This window comes from Felis catus, chromosome E3 (genome assembly GCF_018350175.1).
Source record: "Felis catus isolate Fca126 chromosome E3, F.catus_Fca126_mat1.0, whole genome shotgun sequence".
Classification (NCBI taxonomy): domain Eukaryota; kingdom Metazoa; phylum Chordata; class Mammalia; order Carnivora; family Felidae; genus Felis; species Felis catus.
The window spans coordinates 25,700,514-25,726,015 of NC_058383.1; the positions used below are offsets into that span (position 1 = coordinate 25,700,514).

Below are 25,502 nucleotides of genomic sequence, written 5' to 3' on the forward strand. Positions count from 1 at the left end.
CAAATGAATCAACTTGGGTATATGTCCGGTGCGTCTGGACTGCTTATGTGCTTATGGGCGTGGATGTGGGGGACGTGTCCCCAAATTTAGGACCTTGGAAGGGGGTCGTCTCAGCGCTCCGGGCAAGGAGCTAGGGGCTTGCAACGGGCGGAGAGGATGGAGAGGCGCCGCGCAATTGGCGCGGGGTTCCGTGAGGAAGAGCCTGTGGGGCAGGGGCAAGGGGCGGAGCTGGGTGCCCCGGGGGCGGGGCCGGCCAGGGGGCGGGGCCGCCGCGGCTGCAGCGGCAAGCGCGGGGCCAGGGGGCGCCTCGCGAGGCATCGGCTCGCGAGGGCTATGCAGTGAGACAGGACCGGCGGGCGGGCGGGCGCGCGCGGGGCGGGGGCCGCAGCCGCGCTGCAGAGATGTGACTTGAGGCCGAGAACCAGCAGGAGCGTCGGCGCTGCGTGGCCGCGGGGGTCGGTGAGTGCAAGCCGCGCCGATGGGGTGGAGGGAGCTTGGACGACCCCAGAAACTTTTCCCGCCGTGGGCTTGGGAGGATTGGGAGTCTGCTTCTTGTGCCCTTCTGAGCGGCCCCGGGGGTTAGTCTGCTGGGGGAGATGGGGGTCGACAGTGGGGGGGTACCACAGTGCCGCGGGAGAAGAGCCGTAGAGGGCGGGGCGGGGGGAGGGGAGGCCTGGAGACCTTTATGGGGGGGGGGGGTGCTGTGTACCCGGACCAGGTGGAGATCCGAGTCTCTGAGGAGGGTCTGGGGGCGACCACAGGTAAAGGGCATCTGGGAGTAGTGTAAAGGAGTCCAGCCGTACCCGAGTAACTCGTCGTGTGAGGGGAGCCGCGGGCAGGTCCGGGGGCCGCGTGGTCAGCGTGGGGGCTGACCACAGACAGGGCAGACGAAGCTGAGGGCATAAGGACCCGGCTTTGGGGGTGAGCTGCCGCACCTGCTGCAGGGGTTGGGGGCCAGGCTCGCAGCCGACAGTGCCTGCGCACTACGGGACAAGGGGGGAACACTGCGGGGGAAGAGAGGCAGAGCCGAGACCTGGGGCCGAGGGACAAATGAGGGGCGGCTGCATACAATGGCGAGGGGTTGGCGTTTCGTTCAGACCCGGCTGGGGCTTAGGACGAGCCCTGTGCTGTGGTGCGTTCGCTGTCCTAGGGGATGTGCCCAGCCCCGCACATCCCGGGATCCCTAACCGTCCGCACCCGCCTGGGCCCGGGGGAGCGAGTTAAGCAGGCTGGGAGCGGAGCGCCGACCTTGCCACCGAGGACGGCCCAGCGCAGCTCGCGAGTTCGTTCCGTGGCCCTTGCTCTGTCACACACAGGCCTGGCCAATCTCCCCCTCCCAACTCGTCCCCGGTTCGCTAAGGGGGCGGCTCCTTGGAGCGCGGACAATGGCCCCTGGAGTGTGGCGGGCAGCGGCGTCCCTGTCTGGGGCCCCGGCCCACGCGCCACACTGGCTGCCCAACTGCGCCAGGATGGGGGGGGGGGCACTTGAGCAGCGCCCAGGAGGAACTGGGGGTCCTCGAAAAGACAAGAGAAGTGAGGGAAAAGTGAAGGAAGGGACCTGGCACAAAAGCCACGGAACTTCAGCCAAGGAACCTTGATTCAGAAGTTTCTTCGGTGGGGTGGGGGGCTTTCGGAGCATTCAAACTTCGAGTTAAGCTGCATGCAAATAGCATGTAAATAGAATGCAAATCATCATCTGTTGGTTGGGAGCACTCCACGAGGCCAGTTTTGTAACTAGGCTGTGGAGTGAAGGGTTTTCTATCTGTTCCTGCTCTAAGTCTGAAAAGGGGGTCAGCTGAGTTGAGAAAGAGAAAAATGGAAGGGGAAAGAAGTCGCCATTTGGGGCAGGCAAGCAGCCTTGTTAGAAAGGGCTCAAAATCTTTATTGCTTAATTTGTTCTTTTAGTAAATGTACCACCTACAGAACTGGGTCTGGGGCAGTACAGTGTAGAAAATGGACAAGCCCCCGCTCTCGGGGCACCGGCCGGGTGGGTGAACAAACACTACCTAAGTAAATGAATAGCAAGTAGATATAACTTCTAATTGGGATAAGAGCTGCCAGGAAAATAAAACAGGAGGATGTCAAATAAAGTGACCAGTGTTGGTGTATGTACGGAAGACCATTCTTGGGAGTGATATTTTTGTGGAGCCTGGCAAGATCTCCCACAGTGGGAGATCTTGGGGGACCACTGTGCAGGCAGAGGGCACTGCAAGTGCAAAGGCTTGGAGGTGGGAATGAGCTGAGAACTGAACAAAGGCCATTGTGGCTGGAGCTCGGAAGCAGATGTGGAGGGGGTGGGTGGGAGAAGGAATGGTACAGACAGACCAGCCAGACCACGATCTTTTGGGCCATGGAAAGGAGTTTAGGTTTTATTCTCCTTGGGCCAGTGAACCCTTGGAGGGTTTTGAGTGGGAACCAAGGGATGTTAATTTTTAAAACTCCCCTGACCTCAACATGGAAGTGGAAAGCAACTCCCCTTTCGTTCTGCCTCTGGGGATGTTGAGGTGCGGGGAGCCTCTGAGGGTCTCCATACAGCCTGTGGGGACTGCTTTGATCCTGGCCTGCCCTGTGAGCCCACTTGAGGAGCTGCTCAGGTTTTAAAATTCACTCCCCACTTTGAGGTAGTTCTTGCCCATCCCCACCCAGAGCCCTTGGCCCCATAAGCACTTCACGCTGAGCTTCCTGGGGGTTCTGAGTTAGTCACATTTTCTTCTCGGAATTACTGCCCAAGAGGAACCATCCACCCCGGAATGGACAGCCAGGGATGCAATTTGCATTTAAATGATTGCTTTTATTTACAGGATTGGAGCTGCTTTGCATATTCATGGATCACGGAGCTTGTGTTCTGGCAACCCTGTTTACTAACCTAGGAGGCTTATTAAATTCAAGGGCCCCCAAATAGGCTGGTGGTCTGGGCAGCGTTGGGAATGAAGATTATGAGATGGTGTAACTTGGAAAAGATATCAGATGGTGGGATTGTGGGTCTGGGAAAGAGTTTAATGTCAGGAAACCTTGTAACAGTTTAATCTCACAGAGCAGGAAATGCACCAGCACCATCAGCTCTAACAGGAGTGGGCTGGGACACGGTGTCATGCTGGGGTGTGTGGGGAGACTGGCTTCACAGCCTCATCCTGGCCTTCTGCCAGACGTGGGGTGAGGGCTCAAATCAGAGGTGCAGTGGAAAGCCTTGGGTCAGGAGTTCGGAGAAATGGGTTTTCGTCCATTTAGAGAAATGACCTATGAATTCCAGTAAGCCTCTCTCTGGCCAAGCTGCCTCACTTCTCTACCTCCATTTTCTCAACAGGAAAGACAATGGAATCATGATTGTCTTTTTAATAAGACAATTATTTTGTGCCCAACCCTTTGCTGAGTATTTTTCGTGTACTTTTCACACCAGCTTTGTGAAGGCAGCCGCTATCTATGTTTTATAGAGGAAGAGACTGAGAGTCAGAGAGGTTAAGTAATGCCCCATGTCACATAGTTATGTCTGGCTTCACTCCCACTGCGGTCTTCCACTCTGGATGAGATTGATGGGTGGGTAAATTCTGTGCCAGGCATTCATCCACGTACCGAACTACTAACTATGCCCGGGAGTGGGACAGCCCCCTCCCCGCCTGCTCAGTTTTGTTTTCTTTTTTTTTTTTCTTTCCCTTCCATGCTCTAGCATCTCCCCACATCTTTAAAGAAGATAGGTTTAAGATGCCTCTGGTCTGCTGGGCACTGGAAGGGGCCTCAAGGTGGAGGATAAGTGGTCTCCTTCGAGCCCTGCTGGTAGTAGCTGAAGAGAGGCTGGTCGGAATGTGTGTTCACAGTGGTTTTATACATCTTGTATCTCTTTTCATATGGGTAGTGGGCAGATGAGGACACTAGTTTCCCAAAGGAATGGCCAGTGTCTGGTCCCTGGATGTCCTCCCTCTGACTTCTTGACAGAGAGACTGGGCTTCAGGGCACCCAGGCTGGCCTGGGTTTCCCGTGGGAAAACCACCTTCACAGGGAGGCTTCCACTTAGAGCACCTGCTTTGGGTATCAGGTGAGTTTAGAGGTTCTTAGGGTAGACTACTACCAAAGATATCTCCCCTTCTACTCAGGGATCTCTTTGCTTGGCATGATGGGGAAGGCTGGAAACCAGTGGTGGATAAACACTTGGGTGAACCCCCTTCTTCCCCCATCTCCATGGCAACTGCTCCTCCTGGAAAAGCAGTCAGGAAAGTTCATAACCTCAGTTGAAGGAATATTTACCAACCATTTCTATTTATTTAACAGACAGCATACCCTGTGTCAACTACTGTCCTAAAACTTACTATTTTTTTTTTAATTTTTTTTTCAACGTTTTTTATTTATTTTTGGGACAGAGAGAGACAGAGCATGAACGGGGGAGGGGCAGAGAGAGAGGGAGACACAGAATCGGAAACAGGCTCCAGGCTCCGAGCCATCAGCCCAGGGCCTGACGCGGGGCTCGAACTCACAGACCGCGAGATCGTGACCTGGCTGAAGTCGGACGCTTAACCGACTGCGCCACCCAGGCGCCCCCTAAAACTTACTATTTTAATCTTCACAACCACATATTGGGTACTGTTAACGCCCCTATTTTGCACATGAGGAAAACTGAGGCAAGATAGGTTCAATCAGCCACCCAGGGTCACCAGGTACCAGCAAGTGGCAAGGGCAGGACTTGAAACCAGAAGACCTCACTCAGCAGTTCACCCTGCTTGATGGGGATCGCGGCTGGGAGAACCAGCCCCGAATGTGGCCTTCAGGCAGGCAGCGCTGTCCTTTCTCACGCAAGGAAACTTGCCTGCATTCTTTCCAGCCTTTACAGGCCCCAGCTCGTGGAGAGATGGAGAAATGGAGCGTGTTCCTCCACCACCTGCCGGAGGCTTCTGGCCCCTCTGCAGGTGGGGGTGGTGGACAGAGAGAGAGAGAGAGAGAGAGAGAGTGTGTGTGTGTGTGTGTGTGACACAGAGAGAGAGAGTGTATTTAAGGGCCTCTGAATGAGTCACATTTCTGGGAGCCCGGCTGGCAGCAAAGGTAATTAGTATGTGAGCCGAGGCTTGTGCAGTCGCTCACATTTGTTCATTACTCCTTTTGAGGAGCTGCACGCCTCCATCCCATGGGTCTGTTGCCATATATTCATCCCGTCCCAATCAGCCTTGCCTGCGGCTGACTTGAAACCTCTAATCTGGCATTGTTCAGTTTGGGATTCCTGGAGCACTGCTCTTTTCCTGGGGCGGGGATGCAGAGTGGGGGTGGGGTGGGGGTGGGGGGAGGAAGCACTAAGTGGCTGATGCAGCTGGATGGGGTGCATCCTGACAGTGGGTGCCTCCCGCTTGCTCTCTGGCAGGGTTGGTGAGGCAGAATGTACTGGGGCCGTGGGTCCTGGCTTACCCTGCTGCATGTATGTCTGAGCTTCTCAGCCCTCCGTGTGCCCAGTCATCTGAACACACTTGGAGCTTGCTGTGGGGGCTTGTTGAAACACAGGGGGCTAGGCCCACCCTCTGCGATTCTGCATTTCTAGCAAGCTCCCAGGCGACACTGCTGCTGTTGGCAGTCTGAGGATGAAACTTTGACTTAACCCTCTCAGACCGTCAGTTCTTTCCTCTGTAAGACAGCAATAAGAACATCTGCCCTACTGGGGTCACATGACCGTTTGAGAGCATATACTTAAAATTTTTTTTAATGTTAATTTATTTTTGAGAGAGACAGAATGCAAGCAGGGGAGGGACAGAGAGAGAGGGAGACACAGAATCCAAAGCAGGCTCCAGGCTCTGAGCTGTCAGCACAGAGCCCGACACGGGGCTCAAACCCATGAACCGTGAGATCATGATCTGAGCCAAAGTCGGACACTTAACCGACTCCGCCACCCAGGCACCCCTGTTTGAGACCATATTTATCCATTCACCCATATTTATCCAGCAGCTGGGTTGTGAGCCCTGCTCATGTGCCAAGTACTAGAGTCTGTGCAGAACAAGACAAACAAGGGCTTGGACATGGGAGAGGGGGGAAACAGACCAAAAGAGTAACAAAATATTTGGAAATTATGGCACATGCTACAAAGATGAAAATCAAAAGTACTGGCATAGAGCTTAAGGGAGGCAGGAAGGACCTAATTTAGACAGACTGGCCAGCAAAGGGCTCCCTCACCAGGTGACATTTCTAGAGCCCTGGTCTGTCATAAGAAGCCCAAGTAACAATAGTACAATTGTTTGCCTCCTGGCTCCACCACTTTCTAGCTGTGTGACCTCGAACAAGCCAGCTGAACTCCACGTTTTATTTCCTGTAAAATGGAAATAGTAATAGTATTTGCCTCGTAATGTCACTGTGCAGATTATAAGTCATTACTATATGTGAAGTTCATAAAAGTGTGCCTACGGTGTTGCAAGCACTAAGAGTTAGTTACTGTCATTGTCACTATGGCAAAGTAGAAAGCTCTGGAGGGCAATTCTGAATCCCCCAGAAATCCTACATGAGCAGGACTCTGCTTCATTCTGAGGCAGTGTGTAGCCGTCCAGATCATCCTAGACATTGTTCTGTAGAGTGGGGTGGCTGTCCCCTCATGGGCATCCTTGACAATAATAATAATCCCACTTGAGACAGCTGGATCCCACTAAAACGCCTGGCTGCCATTGGTTGCATCCACATGCCTAGATGTTGGGGAGGGAGGACGTCCTGGAAGAAGGGGGCCACATGATGTGGGAGGAATAATAGAACTTCTTTGTTGGCAAGTAACACAAACCCAGCTCAAACTGGCTTAATACAAAAAGGGAAGTTAATTGGCTGGATGAATAGGGGCCGGACCATGAGTCTGACTGCCAGCCTCTGGCGTGCATCCTCACCCCTAATTTGCTTGAGTGGGATGCTGGGATGCATTTAAGAAGCATCTCTTGCCATGGGGCACCTGGCTGGCTCAGTCGGTCGAGCGACCTGAGAATCTGAGCCTGCTTCAGATTCTGTCTCCCTCTCTCTCTGCCCCTCCCCCACTCATGCTCTGTCTCTGTCTCAGAAATAAATAAACATTAAAAAAAAAAAAAAGAAGCATCTCTTGCCAGATGCCTTCTGTTCTGGGCCTGCCTTCTCTCATCTATAGGCAAAGGTGACGATCCGTATAGCACCAGGCTCCTCATCCAGTGTCATCAATAATTTATCCCAGTCAATGGCTTCACGGCCAAGGCAGGATCAGTGCTGCTCACGGGATCCCATAAAAGAGCAGAAAGAGAGAGAGAGAGAGAGAAGTCGATACTGCATTTACTTAAGGAAGCCCCAGGGATGAGCTGGAGGTGGCTGGAGGTGGCTGGTTACAGCCTCACTCATGTGCAGCCAAGGTGGTAGGTCCAGCCTGAGCCCCCTGGAAATGACCAAGAGAGCAGACCTGTGTAGGCCATGGCTTTCTGAAGGCCAGGCTCCCTCCAAAAGCAAGAGCTGGTGCCAGTGGGGTAGAGGATAGGGTCGTGGTGAATAAGTCTGTCGTTCATTCAACATTTACTAAGCATCTATTTTGTGCCAGCACTGTGTGCTGGTGCTTCAGTCTACACCAGTGGTGTTCATCCCAGCGATCTTGCATCCCCACCCCCATGGGACATTTGGCAACGTCAAAAGATTTTGGGGTTGTCACAGTTGGGGGAGTGGGTGTGCCACGGGCACCCATCTAGTGGATAGAAGCCAAGGGCACTGCTGAACATCCCACAATGCACAGGACGGCCCTCACAGCAAAGAATGGTCGGCCCAGAATGTCAGTGACCCCAAAGTTGAGAAACCCTGGTCTACCGTGATGACCTAGACAGTGTCTGTGTCCTCCTGCATCTTGAAGTGGAGAAAGGCAGGGAAAAGAGGAAAAAGAATGAGAGAAACAAAGTAAACAGGGAAGAAAAAAAAATACAGAGATGATTAGAGCAAAGAAAGAAATAGACAGGCTCTGGTGAAGAGGGATGGGGCTGTGACCTTGGCCAAGGTCTCAGAGGGTGACATGGTCAGGGAGGTGGGGGGGGGTGCAGTTTTCCACTCAAGAGGTCAAGAGTGTTTAAGCAGAAGGAGCAGGAGGGGCAAGATGGGACTTGGGTTAAGCCCATTTGCCATGGCTGCTGCGGGGAGTCCAGAAAGAGTACCAAGGGGAATCCTGCAAGCACCTGGGGAGGGAGGGATGGAGGTGCAGTGAGGATGGGTTCCCTGGTGGCCTTTGGGGGAGGTGTGAGGGCAGAGGGAGAGGGGGATCCCAGGAAGATAGTTCATATTGGATATGGTATGTTGGAAATGAGGGCATGCTTCTCGGAGCTTGGGCGAGTATCCTAACCCCTTGGAGACCCTGTTTTGTCACCAGGGTAAGGACTGGATGTGCCTAGTGCCTGGCTTCGAGTGAGTCATGGGTAAATATTAGCCGTTACCATTGAGAGACTGAAAGGAGGCAGTACATACCATTCTCAGCACAGTGCTGGGTTCATGGCTGTCTCTTTAAAGTTTTGCTTTCATTCCCTTATTTTTGAAGAGGTCAGACACAGCACAGAATATAAAAATCAAAGAATACAAAAGAGTATACAGAGAGAGTGAATCTCTCTCTCACGCTCTTCTCCAACCACTAGCAATGATGATTCATGATTGTTCACTGTGCCAGACCAAAGCAGCAGATGGGAGCTGAAATCCGGGTCGTGCACCCCACCCCCACGCCAGGGGCTGTGCTGTCTGGAGAAAGGGGTGCCTTTTTCTGACCTGTCAGAGGTAACTTATGGGCTAGCAGGTTTGAAAGGAGGTGGGTCTTAAAGAAGTCAGGAAAAGTGGGAATCTGACAGTGAACTGGTCTTTTTCTCCCTCCAAACATCTCCTCCATCCTCAATATTCTGGAACATTTCTGGTGTCAGAGGGAAAGATGAGAACCCACCAGGTGCTCGCCTTCCTCCTGCTCTTCGTAATTGCCTCCGGGGCTTCTGAGAACTCAAGCACGTCCCGGGGCTGCGGATTGGATCTCCTCCCTCAGTACGTGTCCCTTTGCGACCTGGACACCATCTGGGGCATCGTGGTGGAGGCGGTGGCCGGGGCAGGCGCCCTGATCACGCTGCTCCTGATGCTCATCCTGCTGGTGCGGCTGCCATTTATCAAGGACAAGGAGAAGAAGGACCCCGTGGGCCTCCACTTCCTCTTCCTCCTGGGGACCCTGGGCCTCTTCGGGCTGACGTTCGCCTTCATCATCCGGGAGGACGAGACTATCTGCTCGGTCCGCAGGTTCCTCTGGGGCGTCCTCTTCGCGCTCTGCTTCTCCTGCCTGCTGAGCCAGGCGTGGCGTGTGCGGAGGCTGGTGCGCCACGGCAAGAGCCCATCCGGCTGGCAGCTGGTGGGCGTGGCGCTGTGCCTGATGCTTGTGCAGGTCATCATCGCCATCGAGTGGCTGGTGCTGACCGTGCTGCGCGACGCGAAGCCGGCCTGCGCTTACGAGCCCATGGACTTTGTAATGGCCCTCATCTACGACATGGTACTGCTTGTGGCGGCCCTAGGGCTGGCCCTCTTCACGCTGTGCGGCAAGTTCAAGAAGTGGAAGCAGAACGGGGCCTGCATTCTGGTCACGGCCTTCCTCTCTGTGCTCATCTGGGTGGCCTGGATGACCATGTACCTCTTTGGCAACGCGGAGCTGCGGCAGGGAGACGCCTGGGGCGACCCCACCTTGGCCATCACACTGGTGGCCAGCGGCTGGGTCTTCGTCATCTTCCATGCCATCCCTGAAATCCACTGCACCATTCTGCCGGCCCCGCAGGAGAACACGCCCAACTACTTCGACACGTCGCAGCCGAGGATGCGGGAGACGGCGTTTGAGGAGGATGTGCAGCTGCCGCGGACGTACATGGAGAACAAGGCCTTCTCCATGGATGAACACAACGCAGGTAACGTGATCGCCACCCCACCCCCTGGCGCGGGGTGGCCTCTGGGGCCATTTGCCCCAGAAGGACTCCCTTCTTTCTCTCCAGTGGGGATGGGTGATGGGGGGGTGGGGGTGGGGGAGGGCAGTGTCCTGGCAGATGGGAGCCCACAAACATTGGCTCCTGTGCTAAATAAAACTGGCCCAGAGATGGGTTTTTATTTAGCATGTTTTCCTATCCATTACCAACTTATTTAAATATAAAACCCAGGTTTCTCACCTCTTTTGAAAAGTCAGCTCTGGCAATGCTGGGTCGACATTCCCACCTGGCAACAATTGTCTGGAGCTGATGGACGGTGCGTGCAGGAAGGCCCGACCTCTCAGGAGTTGTGGCTGCTCCTTTTTTTTTTGTTTGTTTTTAATTCCAGTGTAGTTAACATGCAGTGTTATATTAGTCTCAGGGGCACAATACAGTGATTCAACAGCTCCGAATAATTGCTCAGTGCTCATCAGGACAAGTGTACTCTTAATCCCCTTCAACTATGCTACGCACCCTCCCACCTCCACCCACCTCCCCTCTGGTTTGTTCTCTATAGTTAAGAGTCTGTTTTTGTTTTTCCGTTTGTTTTGTTTCTTAAATTCTACATAAGAGTGAAATCATACAGTATTGCATTGACTTAGCATTCTACTCTCTGGATCCACCCATGTTGTTGCAAATGGCAAGATTTCATTCTTTTTTATGGCTGAGTAATATTCCATTGTATACATACCACGTGTTCTTTATACATTCATCTGTTGAGGGACACTTGGGCTGCCACTGTGGAAGACAGTATGGAGGTTCCTCAAAAAATTAAAAATAGAATTACCCTATGATCCGGTAATTGCACTCCTGGCTATTTACCGAAAGAATATGAAAACACTAGTTGGAAGGGATATATGCACCCCTATGTTTATGCAATATTATTTACAGTACTTAAATTATGCAAGCAGTCCAAGTGGCTGTTCCTTTACATGGGGATCCACTTTGTGTTTACCACACTCCCCACCACTCCCTGTTGCCCCTAACCCAGCCACTATAACATATTAACATTAATTCTCTGGCTACCTGGAAGTGTTTGAGTTTGTGGTCCAAGTGCTAGATGGATGCAGGGGATATTGGGAGCAACACTTGTGTCTCCTTCCCACTTTCGTCATCACGAGTGTATGAATTGGGCCCTGGAGTCAGATGTCTGGATTCAAATCCTGCCTTTGTACTTCCTCGATGTGTGGCTTTTAGCAAATTGCTTTACCTCTCTGAACCTGTTTTTCTCATCTGTAAAATACAGACAATGAGAGAATGTACCTCTCGAGTTGTGAAAAGTAATATACTGAGTGTCACATGCTGAGGGTCTCCCCCAGGACCTGGCATGCTGGATGTGTATCTTGTTTGGGTTCCCCTGAAAGCAGAGCCCAAGACTTGGGTACAGCTGGCTTACCCAGGAAGTGTTCCCTGCAAGGGAGAGGGACGGATAACGAGACCAAGAAGGCAGAAATGCTCAAACAAGTAGATCAATATGTTGGTCACTGCTGTGGGCAGCTGGGACTCAGTCCTGCCAGGGATGCATGTAGAACGAGCCTCAGACTTGATCTTTGAAATCTGGAGCCTGTAGCATCTGCCACCAGTTCCTCCATCACTCACCCTCATGTGTGTCCTCGGTCTCCTATTCTCATTGTCACATCTCCCACTATTCTGGCTACATAAGTTCCATTGGCTTCTGAGGCACAAAAGCAGAGATTTAGTGGGCACTAGAGGTGGAGGCTGTCTGGGTACCCAGGACTGTCCACACTGCTGTGGCGGGATTCAGAGGTGGGCCTAGAGGATGTGATGCAGGCACTCAGAGCCCCTATAGATGCTTCAGAAGTATTTCTTAGAGTCATTACTTCAAGTGAGTCGGCTAAGTTCCCAGCACTTGAAATTAAATAAAATTGCCTTTTCTCAGTTACCTGAAGATTTATCAGGGGCTATAATAATAATAATAATAATGACAGCATTAATAGTAGTAGCAGCAGCAGCAGTAGTAATTATTACCTAGTATAGTCATTGTTTATTGAGCATTTACTATGTGCCAGGCACTATTCTAAGGCCTTAACCTCTGTTTTCTCTTTAGGCCTCACCTCCACCCACTGACATAGGTCCCATTACTATCTCCACCTTATAGATGAATTAAGTGGAGACTCTAAGAGGTTCAGTCACTTGCCCAAGGACATACAGCTGGGAGATGGCCCATTCCAGATGGTCACAGTCCCCTTTTCAGTGATGCTCACCAAGGTACCTGGGCAATGTTCACCAGCCAGCTGTATTGCAGAGTCTACTTTTCTGGGTTGAGTGCTAAAGGCAGCCTGCCTGTCCCCTGCAGGCAGGGGGAAGCACATCGAACCATCAGGTCCTCCAAGGCCACCCAGTGCCCTCCTCCCCACCTGGATGTGCCCAGCTTCATCTGTACCCCCGACTCCTGGCCAGACCCACTGGAGGGAGGCCCCACCTGTGGACAGGGCTGGAAACCCTGGTGTGGTATTTATCAGAGCTGTTTCATTCTTCCTAGAAAGCCTCAGGCCAGCAAGCCCATGTTTGTCAAAGGATTTAGCAGGAGTGTCAGCTCTGGTGGCACTGGTTCACCATGTTACCAGGAAAAGATAGGAGTCAGGATGGGGATCATCACTGGGAGCCCAGAGGGCCCTCCAGGGAATGTGATGAGCAGAGGTCAGGAGCCTGGCTAATTCGTGGGGTCCTGGTGGAGCCACCTCTTCCCTGGCTCCTCCTGGAACAGGATCCTCTTTATATGAGACCCATAGACTCCCCTTGGACCTCAAAGGTAATAAGAACTCCTGAAATGGATGTACATTTTTGTACATTCATTGGGGAATTTTTGTCTGTCACTTTGTCAGATTCTCAAAGCTGTCTTCGAACCCCAGATGGTTAAGACTCAGTGTTGTTGAACCTGATGGTCTAGTTTACTTGTAATAAAACAGAGATGCTAGAACTATCCAAGCATTGGGGTCTTCAAAAGTAAGAACGTTTAACCTTAGTAGGTGTTTACCATGGACCAGGTACCATTCTGAGCATTTTAGTGGCTAATCTCATTTAATCCCTACAATAACCCACTGAGGTCCATTTTGCAGATAGGACACTGACGCACAGAAAGGCTACACATCTTGCCTAAGAGGTAGAGCCAGGGTTTGAGTCCACACAGGTTGGATCCAGAGGCCACATGCCTGATTAGTCTACACAGAATTACTCATCTCTCAGGGCACCTGTGTGGCTCAGTTAAGCATCCAACTCTTGAGTTCGGCTCAGGTCATGATCTCACAATCATGAAATCAAGCCCTGCATCAAGCTCTGTGCTGAGCGTGGAGCCTGATTAAGATTCTCTCTTTCCCTCTGCCTGTCCCCCATTCATGCTCGCTCTCTCAAAACAAACAAATCAGTATCTAAAAAAAAAAAGAATACTCCTCTCTTCTCGAAGCACTTGAGTGGCCCTTATCTTACTGATGTGCCTGGACAACTTTGTACCTTGAGGATACAGGGTTTATCAGTCCCCCATTTTATAGTGTAGGAAACTGATGTCCAGGAATATCGGGCAACTTGTTCAAGCTCACACTATAAGAGCAGGGAAGAGGGGGGGATGTTGGTTCTCTACTACATGCATCTTTTCTTGTGAAAATGCAGCCAGTACTTCATATGTACGTAAGATCCAGGGACAAAGGTATCTGGGTACTATTGGTATCTATCGGTACCAATAGTATCAGGCCTGGCACATTGGTGATGAGGGGTCTAGGGGTATGTCACACCCTCCTCTATTTCACGCTCTGACACATTCCCAAGCCAAGTGAGTTGTCTTTCTGTCCCCTCTTTCTTTTCCAAAACAAAATAGCTTTATTATTTTTATTATTCCTTTTTGATGACAAAACCCAACAATAATCATGTAGAAGTTTCAGCAAGTAAAAATAACAAAAATTGTTCAGAATCCCATTGCCCAAAGGCTCCCATCTTGCCAGACATCTCTCAGTGAACACACACAGTCTCTCTCCCTCCCTCCCTCTCTTCCTCCCACTCTCTTTCACACACACACACACCACACACACACACACACACACACACACACACACACACGAGACAATCCCATAGAGCGGTTCTTAACCTAGCTGTACATTAGAATCACTTGGGCAGCTCAAAAAAATTACCAGGGCCTGCCCCCTTGTTCTGATTGGATAAGTCTCTTTGGGCTTAGGTTTTTTGAGCTCTCCAAGTGACTCACAGATGCAGCCACCAATGTATGCAGTGTTCTGCAGTGTGCTTGCTTAAATCAGCATTGTCTCATGGACAGAGGCCCTTCCAGGCCAGTGACTGCGGAGCATAATATCCTTTTCATGATGCCGAGCTTCCCATTAGGCACAATCGTTTACTTTTCTCATCCTCTGCTGATGCATATTCATTCCACTTGTTTCTGGCTTTCCGTATAAGTAATGCTGCAGTGAACATTCACCTCTGGGCCCATGATCAATTAACTTAAAAAAAATTCCTAGAGGGGCACCTGGGTGGCGCAGTCGGTTAAGCATCCGACTTCAGCCAGGTCACGATCTCGCGGTCCGTGAGTTCGAGCCCCGCGTCGGGCTCTGGGCTGATGGCTCAGAGCCTGGAGCCTGTTTCCGATTCTGTGTCTCCCTCTCTCTCTGCCCCTCCCCCGTTCATGCTCTGTCTCTCTCTGTCCCAAAAATAAATAAACGTTGAAAAAAAATATATAAAAAAAAAAATTCCTAGACATGCATAAAAGAGTCTCTAAATCTTCATATATACAGCCAAATGGCCCCCCAGAAGTTAAACTAGTTTACTGTCTTCCCCCTCCCCCGGCTTAACAACTCATGAGAGCCCCATTCCTGTTTCCCCACTTCTTCCCCAACCTTGGATGTTGTCAGACTTAGTTTCAATAGCCCTGTTTTGGATCATCCCAAATGTGTGTCCACCAGAATTCACCTGGGACCAATGGGACCAGGCAGGGTGAGCCCCGGGCAAAGTTCACATAGACTAAATTGGAGTCCTGGCTACGATTGCCTTTGTTCTAGAAACGCTTGCTTTGCTGGCTGGGGAACATCTGGGTATGCTTCCTTGTCACTGTGAGAACAGCTGTTGTCTTTAGTGCTGACCTCAGCCAGCTTGTATTTTAGGGAACCAGGCCCCACAAAGGGCCTTGCCTAGGAGCTACAGTTAGCCCTGTTTCTTTTGCATTTTAGCCAGCCAGCCTTTTGGGCTCTCTTTCCTTGCAGGTCAAGTCCCAGTGCCCTCAGCTTCTGTATTTCCTTCCCCAAAATGAGACCCTAGGTAGATACCACTTCATCAGCCTCTCGCTTATTAATAAGTATCAACAAGGCATGAGGTATGTGATAAAAGATTAAAATGCACTGAAGGATGTAGCACCTCAGATCACATCTGGGAAAGTGTTAACAAGGCATATTAAATGTTCACCTTTCAAAGGAGCAGTAAAGAAAAGTGTTCTTTCTTTTGGGGGATTTGGGCTCTCAGATCTCATTAGGATGAAGGGCTATTTAAACTCTGACTCTTAGCTTCCTAATGGAAGGCCCTGAAATCAGCTTTTAGGGGAGGGCCAATCTAGCCTCACTTTCAGAGTCTGGGCAAGAGAAGGCCGGCATTCAGCCTGTAAACTTAGATTCCTGTGGGGACACTCTTATGGATGAGCCCTGCTTGTCTTTCACAGCTGACCCAGGTCAGAGTGGGGTGTTAGTTGGGACACTTGACATTGCAAGCAATAAAAAATATGATTTGAACTGGCTTCAGCAAAAACAAAACAAAATAACAACAACAGCAAAACACTAATGTACTGGGAACAGGCTTCAGGAATCATTAGATCACGGAGACGTGAATGATGACTACAGTTGGTCTTTCTCCATGTCTTGGCCCTGTTAGCATGATGACAGCCCCAAACTCTGGGCTTGCACAGAGTCCCAGTGGAAAAGAGGACCATTTCCCAGGATGCTTGAGCAAAAATCCCAGAGTTAACTTTGATTGGAACTTATTGGGCAGGTTGAAGTCACATGCCAACCTCAGGCCAGGGTAGAAGGCAGTCGTAGCCAACACTCAGAATGTGGGAGGGATGTTTACCAGAGGAGATCCACAAATAACTACTACAGAGAGGAGCCCTTGGGCTGAGGCACCCCACAGATGGCCAGTAGAGTTGAGCCTTTGTTTCTTGGAGGAAATGTGTTGGGGCCAGATTCTCCCACCGCAGCTGGCCGGTTCTCTGCATTATCAGGAGAGCAGTGCTGTTTGGTGTTCCCTCTCTTCCAGCAGGTATCGGCTAGGAGTTGAGACTAGTAAGAGTCCTCTGATGCCGCTCCCTGGCTCCCCCTTCTCTACTTCCTGGGTAAGGTATCTCCGTGCTCAGCTCACGCATAATGAGCTGCTTGAAGGCGCGGAGGGAGACGTTAAAGCAAACACTGGCGTACCTATGTCTGGGAACATTTGTTCACCCTACCTCAGTTTCTTCGGTCCAGCTTGGGCTGAGCTGTCACTTAAGTTTAAGTTGCTTCTGGGGCCCCTGCGTGGCTCAGTCAGTTGAGTATCTGACTCTTGGTTTCCGCTCAGGTCGTGATACCAAAGTCGTGGGATCCAGCCCCATGTCAGGCTCTGCGCTGAGCATCGAGCCTGCTTAGGATTCTCTCTGTCTCTCTCTCTCCCTCTGCCCCTCTCCCTAGCTTGAGTTCTTTCTTTCCCTCTCTCTCTCTTAAAAAGTTGCTTCCAGGTAACTGAATGTGATGGTTAAAAACAGTATTTGGAGCCAGTATGGTGTTAAGAACACAGATTCTCAGGGCGCCTGGGTGGCTTAGTCAGTTAAGCATCCGACTTTTTTTTTTTTTTTAAGTTTATTTATTTTGAGAGATAGAGCAGGGGAGGAGCACAGAGAGAGAGGGAGAGAATTTCAAGCAGGCTCTGTGTTGTCAGTGCAGTACCCAACATGGGGCTTCATCCCTCAAACCATGAGATCATGACTTGAGCTAAAACCAAGAGCTGGACACTTAACCAACTGAGCTACCCAGGTGCCCCAACCTGGAAATGAGTGTCTGACTCTTGGTTGCTCTGTTTGGGATTCTCTCTCTCTGTCTTCCTCTCTCTGCCCCTCCCCTCTTCACATGTCTCTGTCTCTCTCAAAAATAAATAAATGAACTTAAACAAACAAAAACCAAAAAAGATTCCCTGCCTGGGTTTGAATGCTCGTGCAGCCTCTTTCCAAAAGTGGGACCTTGGGCTAGTAACTTAATTTCTCTGTGCCCCATGTAAAGTGGACATAATGAAAGCACCTATCATGCTATGAAAATTAAATGAGTTAATATATAAAGTACTTTACACAGTGCCTGGCTCCTAGCTGGCAGTCTATGACGGTTCACTATGTTGCTAAGGTGATTTTGGTCCCTGCCTCAAGTAATTTGTAAAAACCCCAAGTTCTCGCGCTACTTTTCAGGCAGACAAGTGACTCCCTTCAGGGAAGACTCTGAAGTGAGGCTTTTCTTAGCAAAGCAAGATTAGTGCCTTCAAGGAGAATGAAAATTATGACAATGCCATGTTGCTGCTGAGATGGACTTTTGTTTTTATAGTGCCTCTACCTTCTTCATTAGTTTTTAATAGATTGTTTTTCAGAGCAGTTGTAGTTTCACAGAAAAATTGAGCAGGAACTACAGGGAGTTCCCGCATGCCCCTATTATCAATAGCCTGCATTAGTGGTACATTTGTTGCAGTTGATAAATCAATATTGATACATTACTATTAACTGAAGTCCACCATTTACATTTTAGAGCTCACTCTTTTGTTTGTGCAGTTCTATAGATTTGACAAACGGGTAATCTCATCTATGTACCATTATAGTGTCAGATAGAATTGTTTCCCGGCCCTAAAAATGCCTTGTGCTCCACCTGTTCCTCACTGCACACCGCATCCCCCCCCAACCCCTGACGCCCCTGGCAATCATTAGTCTTCCCACTGTCTCTATAGTTTTGCCTTTAGCAGAATATCTGAGTTGGAATCACAACAGTATGCAGCTTTTACTGACTGGCTTCTTCAACTTAAACTTATGCATTTGTCCCTTCCATGTTTCTTTGTGTAACTGGGGCTTTCTTTACAAAAAAAGGAAAATTAGATCTCTACAAGCAGAAAGCAAATAAGAAACACCATTTACCCACCTTTCTTAGGTTAAAAAGTGCTGACATATTCTGCCTTCTCTGCTACCACTCTCCCTTTTTTCCTGATTAGAAATACCCCACCCTGGTCCTTGGGAGTCCCTCTGTTCTCTCCCCCGTCACTTTCCCATGAAGATGACCTCTACTGTGTACTCAGTGTCCACATTCTTAGGGTTGTCTGCCTGCATGTATCTAGAAACAGTGAACAGGGTTGAACGGTGTGGTATTGAACTTGACATGAATGACGTTTTGTGGGGAGAGAGGACACCCTTGAGGGATGCAGAGGTGCTTCCTTATCGCCCATGGGCTGCAGAGGCTGGGGGTGGGGGTGGGGGGGGCTCTGGTAGAGGCTCAAAACCCTGCCCCCCACCCCAGCAGCCTGGCCCTGGATTCTACAAACTTCCCAACCCCACTGAGATGGGTCATGCTCCAAGAGAGCCAGAGAACAAAGCCCCTTTGTGACTTTTGTTTTGAATCTGGCTTGTGACAATGGGGAGGAGTAGGGAGGGGGGTGGGGGATGTGTGCTGGGAGCACGGTGTTGATGCAGGGGAAGAAAACAAAATTGTGGGGCTTTTTTTTTCCTTTTTTTTTTTCTTTTCTTCTTTTTTTTTTTTTTTTTGGTGTTGTGTTGCGGCTTCCCGCCTCCCCTCAGCTCTCCGAACAGCGGGATTTCGCAATGGCAGCTTGGGAAACAGACCCAGCGCTCCGTTTAGAAGCAATGTATATCAGCCGACGGAGATGGCCGTTGTGCTCAATGGAGGGACTGTAAGTATCAAGAGGTGATGTTTTGGCCAGAAGCCTAAAGAGCAGTCAGTGTTGGGGGGCAGTTTCACCGGGACACACCTCTCTGTGGGGGCTGCTTACGGGCCCTGCAAAAACACTGGCTCAAGTTGACGCCCCTTGCGGCTAGAATGCATGCAATGCTTCCATTGTTCTTTCCCTCTCTATCCCCTTTCTCCACGCACGGAAGACCCACCTATACTTAGTTAACTTAGTCTGTGGATTCATTTGAAAACATCCCTGTTTCTTGGGGCTCTTGGACCCAATGAATTCTCTGGCTTTCATTATGCACAAGGTACCTCTCCCTCCCTGGGAGGTGACTTTTAGGAAAAGCCCAGAGTTGTGAAACCCTGACAGATTTTGCTGACATCCAACCTAGTGTAACCCCCCCCCCCCCCCCCCCCCCCCCCCCCGGCTGCCTGCTGCAGGCCCCTGTCTCTGCCCCAGCTGGGCACCGGATTCCCCCACCTCTACTCCTTAAAAGATGTCTTCAGAAATTGGAGTGATTATCATTTCTATCCTGTGAGCACAAAAATAGGTTTTACTATCTGATGCCAAACAGACCTTCAGCAGAATTGTCATTGTTTACATCTTGCCTCCGTAGAATTACATCATTTTGTTTCTCCAGCAATCCAAAGACACACTGTCATTCCCACATTTAATTTCCAAACATAGCTACATGCTTCTTTCAGAAACAATGCATGCCAGTTTACACATGTAAATTGGACTTCCATTCTTTATATCATGTGCCAATTCCATAACTCAAACTGAGCTTTTTTTTTTTTCCTTTTTTTTTTTTTTTTTAAACGTAAGTCAGGGATGGTCTTTGATCTCTGGAGGGAATTCGGGTTTTCCTGGCCTTTTGAATGGTATGCGAGGCATTGGTTTGCACTGGTTTGGAACAGGCTCAAAGACAAATAGACTCACAGATTTGCTTTCTGAAAACCCCTTGCCATCCACTGGGCTGTTTTATTATTGGGTGCCAAGAAAAGCCTGACTCAAAAGCATTTGGCCTGTGTGTTTTAATAAATATGGTTAGAAAATGGCCCCATCAGTCACTCTTAAGCCCTCCTGGTCTCTTCAAGACCAGTGTCTATAAATACACCCCGGACTTAGAAAGTGAAGGGGGTTTCTGGGTAAGGAAACATCCATTAGGGGTGCGTGATTATAGAAAAAAGGACATGACTTCCCAAGAACAGCGCAATATAACACACAGTGCTTGCTGCTTTTCTTGGGAATTACTCAGCCCATTAGGAGAAAGCAAGGGGACTTCTCTTTGGCACATTGTTAACACATTGGTTTTTGATGTTGACTTTGCAAAGCACAGAGTTCTTAGCTGTGTTATCCTTGTTTCCAGATCCCAACTGCTCCGCCAAGTTACACTGGAAGACACCTCTGGTGAAAGACTTAAGTTCCAGAGAATAAGAATCTCTCTTACCGATTTTATTCCCTGGCTGTGTCTTTCTTGAGGGAGAAATCAGTAACAGTAGCCAAACAAGGCTGCCTCACAGCCAGGAGAGCTAGAAATCCTGCACAAGGGGATTTCGTGTAAATGTGAACACTGCTGAACTGAAAAGCTAACACTGACTGCCCTCTCGCCCCCTGCCACACACACACACAAACATGTAATACCAAACCAACCTCAATCCCTGCAAACTAAAGCAAAGCTAATTGCAAATAGTATTAGGCTCACTCGAAAATGTGGCTGGGCAGACTGTTTCATCCTCTGGGGGTAGAACAGAACCAGATTCACAGCCAGTGGGCCAGGCTGGTGTGGGTTGGTTGTGGAGGTCCCCCACACCATTGCCCTCCCCAGCGAGTAGACCCCAGGTGGCCTCTTGGAGATGACTGTTGCGTTGAGAGGACTAATGGGGACTGTTCCATCAGCTTGCCTGTTTGCACGTTTCAGGGAGTCAGGAGCAGTTAAGGAGTTGTGGGTGTGATTCCAAGGTGAGTCCCAACCGAATCACGGGGTGAGCTTTCCAACCAGTGGTGGTGGAGGGATCCTGGCATGTGCCAATACAGAGAAGGCTATCTGGGAATTGAAGTGACCATCACATTTAGAAAGTGGTGACCCACCACCGTGCCCTCTGTGGGCCTCCTGCTCCAGGTTAACGGCCGGAAAACAAGCCCGCCTCCCTGCTTGGTGGAGTCACAGCAGTATTCCGGCTTGGGGCAGCAGTTTCTTTTCCCCCCTCCGCCCGAGCCCTTTCCCAGGCTTTTATTCCCGTGTTCATTTCAAAAACTTAGATGGACCATCAGCTTCCAGCCCCCTGGGCTGGCAGGCCAGAAGGCAGGTGCCACAGCAGATTTTCTGTGATGATGTCGCGTAGCAGGGCCTCCCCGGGGAGAGAGGACACGCTGCTGCCTAGCACGCAGCGAGTTCTCCGATCTCATACGTTGATGGAGTGCAAGTTCCAGGGGGGGTGGAGCGCTCCAGGGGCTCTTGCTGTCTTGGAGGGTATGTGGGGCATTTCTGACTTGTTTTTCTGTAAGTTCCATGAAAATGATTCTCTTCAAAGCCCATTGTTTCTGTCATGGTTTCCATCCGTCCTAAGCAAGTCATTCCTTTGTTATTTGGCATTTCGAACATCTCGGCCATTAAAAAGCCCCATGTTCTCTGCACTGTTTGGCCAGCATAATCACTAGCAGTGATTCGAAGCAAAGAATTTTAACCTGATGGCATGAAATGTATAAGTGAGGGTGAGCCCTTTGGCATCTACGCTAATGACTCTGTTGCTTTTTCTATGAAACAACCCATAAGCCTTTAACCTTTATAAAGAAAATGAAAAAGGTTAGCGTTTGGTGGGGGGGGGGGGGGGCGGGGAACTGACCTCTTCATAAGCCAATATGTCTGAGCTGTTTTAATAAACCTGATTTTTCTCAAGGCCCTAGTCTCTGCTGTGTCCCGTCCTCGTCACAGTCCCCCTCCCCCCCTGCAACCTTGCAGAGCAGCGGGGTAAACAAGGCCAATTTGGCGGTCCCTATGCGGTCAACTTCGAGTTTTCCTTCCAGCCAGCGTACTTCCTTGAGTTGCCATGCATGGGGAAGAAAAAGCATGGCAGCAGAATGCCACCTGTACCTGACCTTTGGGAAACAGCCCCACCCCGGCCCACAGCATGTGCTTGCTTCTAGAGAATCAGATTCCAGTCCTCTCTCAGAGGAGCATCATTGGTGGACTGGAAACCTGGAGTACTGGGGAGGGGAGGGAGGGAAAGAAACTAGGACCTGGGGTGGGGATGGGGGCGGTTGCATGCAGTCCCAGGATTCTGAGAATACAGAAATCTCCAAACACCTCGGTCCAGTCCAGTGAAAAACGACAGCATTACACATTCTCGTGCCAGGAAATGGTTGCTTACCCCCGCTCTCTGGAGTCCTTTGGAGCTCTCTGATCCCATCAGTGATTCCGTCTGCAAGAGCCCCCCCTCCCTTGCAGAAGGGAGCAATTCACCTGAGCGTTTCCCCTCTCAGTTCTTGGTCCGGGCATAGAAGGTGAGCATGGTATAAATGGCTATAAAGGGAAAGTAATGTTTCACCAACATAAAAATGGAACCAGCTTCGAGCCACAGGAAACCTCACTTGATGAGACCTTTCTCCCCCCCTTTCTTTTTAAATCTATGATATGTTATCGTGCTTCTGGGTTTTGTCTTATTTTGGCTTTAAGGTTGAGAGTGGGCTGGATGCCCTCTCAATGAGGCAGGGGGGGAGTAAGGGCAGAGAGCAGAGAATGGGTATTTTTCTAATGACTCCACCTGAAGGGTACAAAGAGACCTCTTCGCCAAGAGACTGTGGCCACTAGCTGCCCCCACGGAGCAAAGTTTAAATACGAAATCAAATAGCACCTCTGTTTAAGATCTATTTATGTAAACAACACTTGTTGAGGGAACATAACCTGGAAGGACAGCATCTGTGATCAAAATACCTAATTGTAAGCACAAATCTTTCTGTGTCCGGTTATTAAAATCACTTTGGGACTATAATAGCCACTCTCGTCCCCCCTTTTAATAGAAAATGGTCATTCTATCCTGGATTTCTCCACTGGATATGGAGGGTGGGGAGTGAGGGAATCAGCTCAGAGAACTGACAAACTGGGAAGTTCTGGGGATCCAGTGCTTTGAGTACAGATTGTGTCAGGGCCCACTGAACAAGTGTAAACTCGGGGTGATCTAGGTTGGCCAATGCTGAGTTAAACCCCAAACTGAAAGGGAGCGTTGTGGCTTTTATAATCCAACGATGCAATGATTATACCAGCTTACAGGAGTTCTCAGCAGGTGCTTTTTATTAATTGATAAAGAGCTAAGGCTCATTTTTGATAGATAATATATATTTATTAAATGTATTAATGTGTGTTTTATAATGTACCTTTATCCTCCCCTGGCTGACTGTTGCATACTTATTAAAAAAAATCGTTAAAGAAATTTCAAGACAATCAATGTGTACCATAAATGACTGTATATAAATATTACAAATTTAAAGGTTGTAAAGCATGGGCAGATAGGTTTTATTTTCAAAATGCTGTTCTTAACACAAAAATAAAGGCATTACTATTTACTTAAAGATGTGTGGTAGCTTGTCAAAACACTCGGTAGAACTACTGGGCTTTCCTTCGGATCTGCCTGGAGGCTAACTCTGTGGCATTGTGAATGGGGGAATCCTGGATAACAGCAAACCCCAGAACAAATGAGGGTAATAAGTTAGCTTACCCATCAAATGAGGAACTTTTCTATAATATTCTGGGGACTTGACAACAAACCTCCTTTGTTACTGTTGTCTGGGTTTAAGTGTCTCACCTTGTTGGATCTACAGTCAGAGTTAAGAGTCAGTCTCCTTTGGAAATGATCGCAGGCAGTATGTCTTTTTTATGAAATGAGTAACTTAAAACCAGATCAACTTAAAACCCACTGCAGAGGTTTGGGACTTAAATTTAAATAGTGATTTTTGCAAAGGCAGCCCAGAGTGGGAAACTGGTAACTAAAGCACGTCAACATCTCTTGGAAGCCAGAGTTCGTTGTACATTTTAGTGGTGGCTGGTGCAGAAGAATACACCTGAAACACTGAAGAAATAATATGGATACAAGAATAAAATTTGGAGATACTGCAGAAAGTTAAGATCAGTACTGTCTTAGGATAAACGATACGCACTAAAACATGTGTGCCACAAATGCTATCTTCTGCAGAAAAGATTCTGTATTCACATGTACCAAATGTAGTCATTAAGAAAGTTAACAGAGAGGAAGCATAATTCGTACATTTTCCTCACAGAGGGTCACTGAAGCTCCGAAGGGAAAAGATCCCACCAGTGGCTAAATAAGGTGGTGGAGTCTTAGCTCAGGCCTCCTCCTCTTTCTCCATTTTGCATTTCACTGCAAAGAAATGAAGAGAAAGTCAGGATCGATTTGCATATCTAGACAGACTGGTCATTTTGAAAACAGCAAATTTTGATGTGTAGAGTCAATGACACCAAAGCCCAATGAGCACCTGCTATGGTTCTGGCGCCACGGGAAGGACGCAGGGCCATTGTGCTCCAGGGACAGAACCTGAAGTTTCAAAACCATGCAATGTTGATGGCCATTCTTTCTTCCCCCAGTTTTAATGAAAAAGAATTGACATGCACTACTGTATCAGTTGAAGGCATACAGCACGATGGTTTGATTTATGTAGATTGTGAAATGGTTACCACAATAGGTTCAGCTAACATTGATCTTCTATAGGTACAATAAAAAGAAAAGCAGAAAAAAAACCTCTTGTGATAGAATTCTTGGGATCTACTCAATGACACAGCAGTGTTAGCTATAGTCATCATGTGTGCGTTACATCCCTAGTTCTGATTTATCCTGTAACTGGAGGTTTGTATTGTCCCTGGTAACCACAAGTCTGATCTCTTTTCCTGTGAGTTTGGTTTGTTTTTTGTTTGTTTGGTTGTTTGGTTGGGCTTTTTTAGATTCCACATATAAATGAGATCATACAGTATTTGTCGTTCTCTACCTGACTTACTTCACTTAGTGTAGTACCTTCAAAGTCCATCACAGCCATTCTTAATTTAGTTCAGCAGAAGGTCAAAAGGGTGCTTTGCAGGTCAAGGGAACTGAAGAAAGGAAGTTTTACTGAAGATGATGACAGATTCCAGGCTCTTGACTCAGCCCAATCTGTCACCACTCACCTTGCTCCCCCCACTCGCCCAAAATTAAAAACTCAGGATTACACTGGGGTGAATACAAGGTCAGAAAAGAATCTTTTCACGGTCTGGAAAAGAATGTGATATGGGGGATTTCCTGCATTGGCCAAACAGGAAAGTTCACAGAACACAGGATGGCACTACTTGTCCCAGTAGGTACAAGCCCCTCCCCTGGAAAAATAGGGAAACTCAGTCCCCTGGGGGTTGGGGGGGTGGGGAAGGAGATGGAATCCTTTCAGAAAGACCCTCTCATTTTTAATAAGTCTTTGCTTCTAAATGTCCAAGTGCTTGTCCTGGACATTAGTGCCTGAAGGTTCTTCTGAACAAGGTCGTGGGCTCTGGTTACACATGGAGAGCAGTGTCCTAGCAGAAAGGGTGTTGGGGCTTGTTACCACGTAAGGCAGATGTTTTGATCCAGCCAGGCCCACGCATGGAGTGAGGTGTGGACACCATCACGTGCAACACAGTTACTTCCTGTTGGAAGTGGG

The 25,502-nt window shown here is 49.3% G+C and overlaps 2 protein-coding genes across 6 annotated transcripts in view; one reads left to right on the plus strand and one right to left on the minus strand.

The window, feature by feature from the left end:
• Positions 1–300: 300 nt before the first annotated feature.
• GPRC5B (G protein-coupled receptor class C group 5 member B) lies at positions 301–23,396 on the plus strand. The gene is made up of 4 exons (XM_006942266.4): positions 301–459; positions 8,847–9,860; positions 18,712–18,824; positions 20,197–23,396. Exons 2-4 carry the CDS (start codon positions 8,855–8,857, stop codon positions 20,239–20,241), a joined length of 1,164 nt encoding a protein of 387 aa, XP_006942328.1. The 5' UTR covers positions 301–459; positions 8,847–8,854; the 3' UTR covers positions 20,242–23,396.
• Positions 21,848–25,502, minus strand: part of IQCK (IQ motif containing K) — a 128,543-nt gene continuing 124,888 nt past the window's right edge. For all 5 annotated transcript variants that reach the window (XM_045048017.1, XM_019820899.3, XM_006942263.4 and 2 more), the window contains one exon: positions 21,848–24,202. In XM_045048017.1, coding sequence (XP_044903952.1) covers positions 24,168–24,202 — 35 coding nt within the window. In that variant the 3' untranslated portion in view covers positions 21,848–24,167. The remainder of the gene's footprint in view (positions 24,203–25,502) is intronic.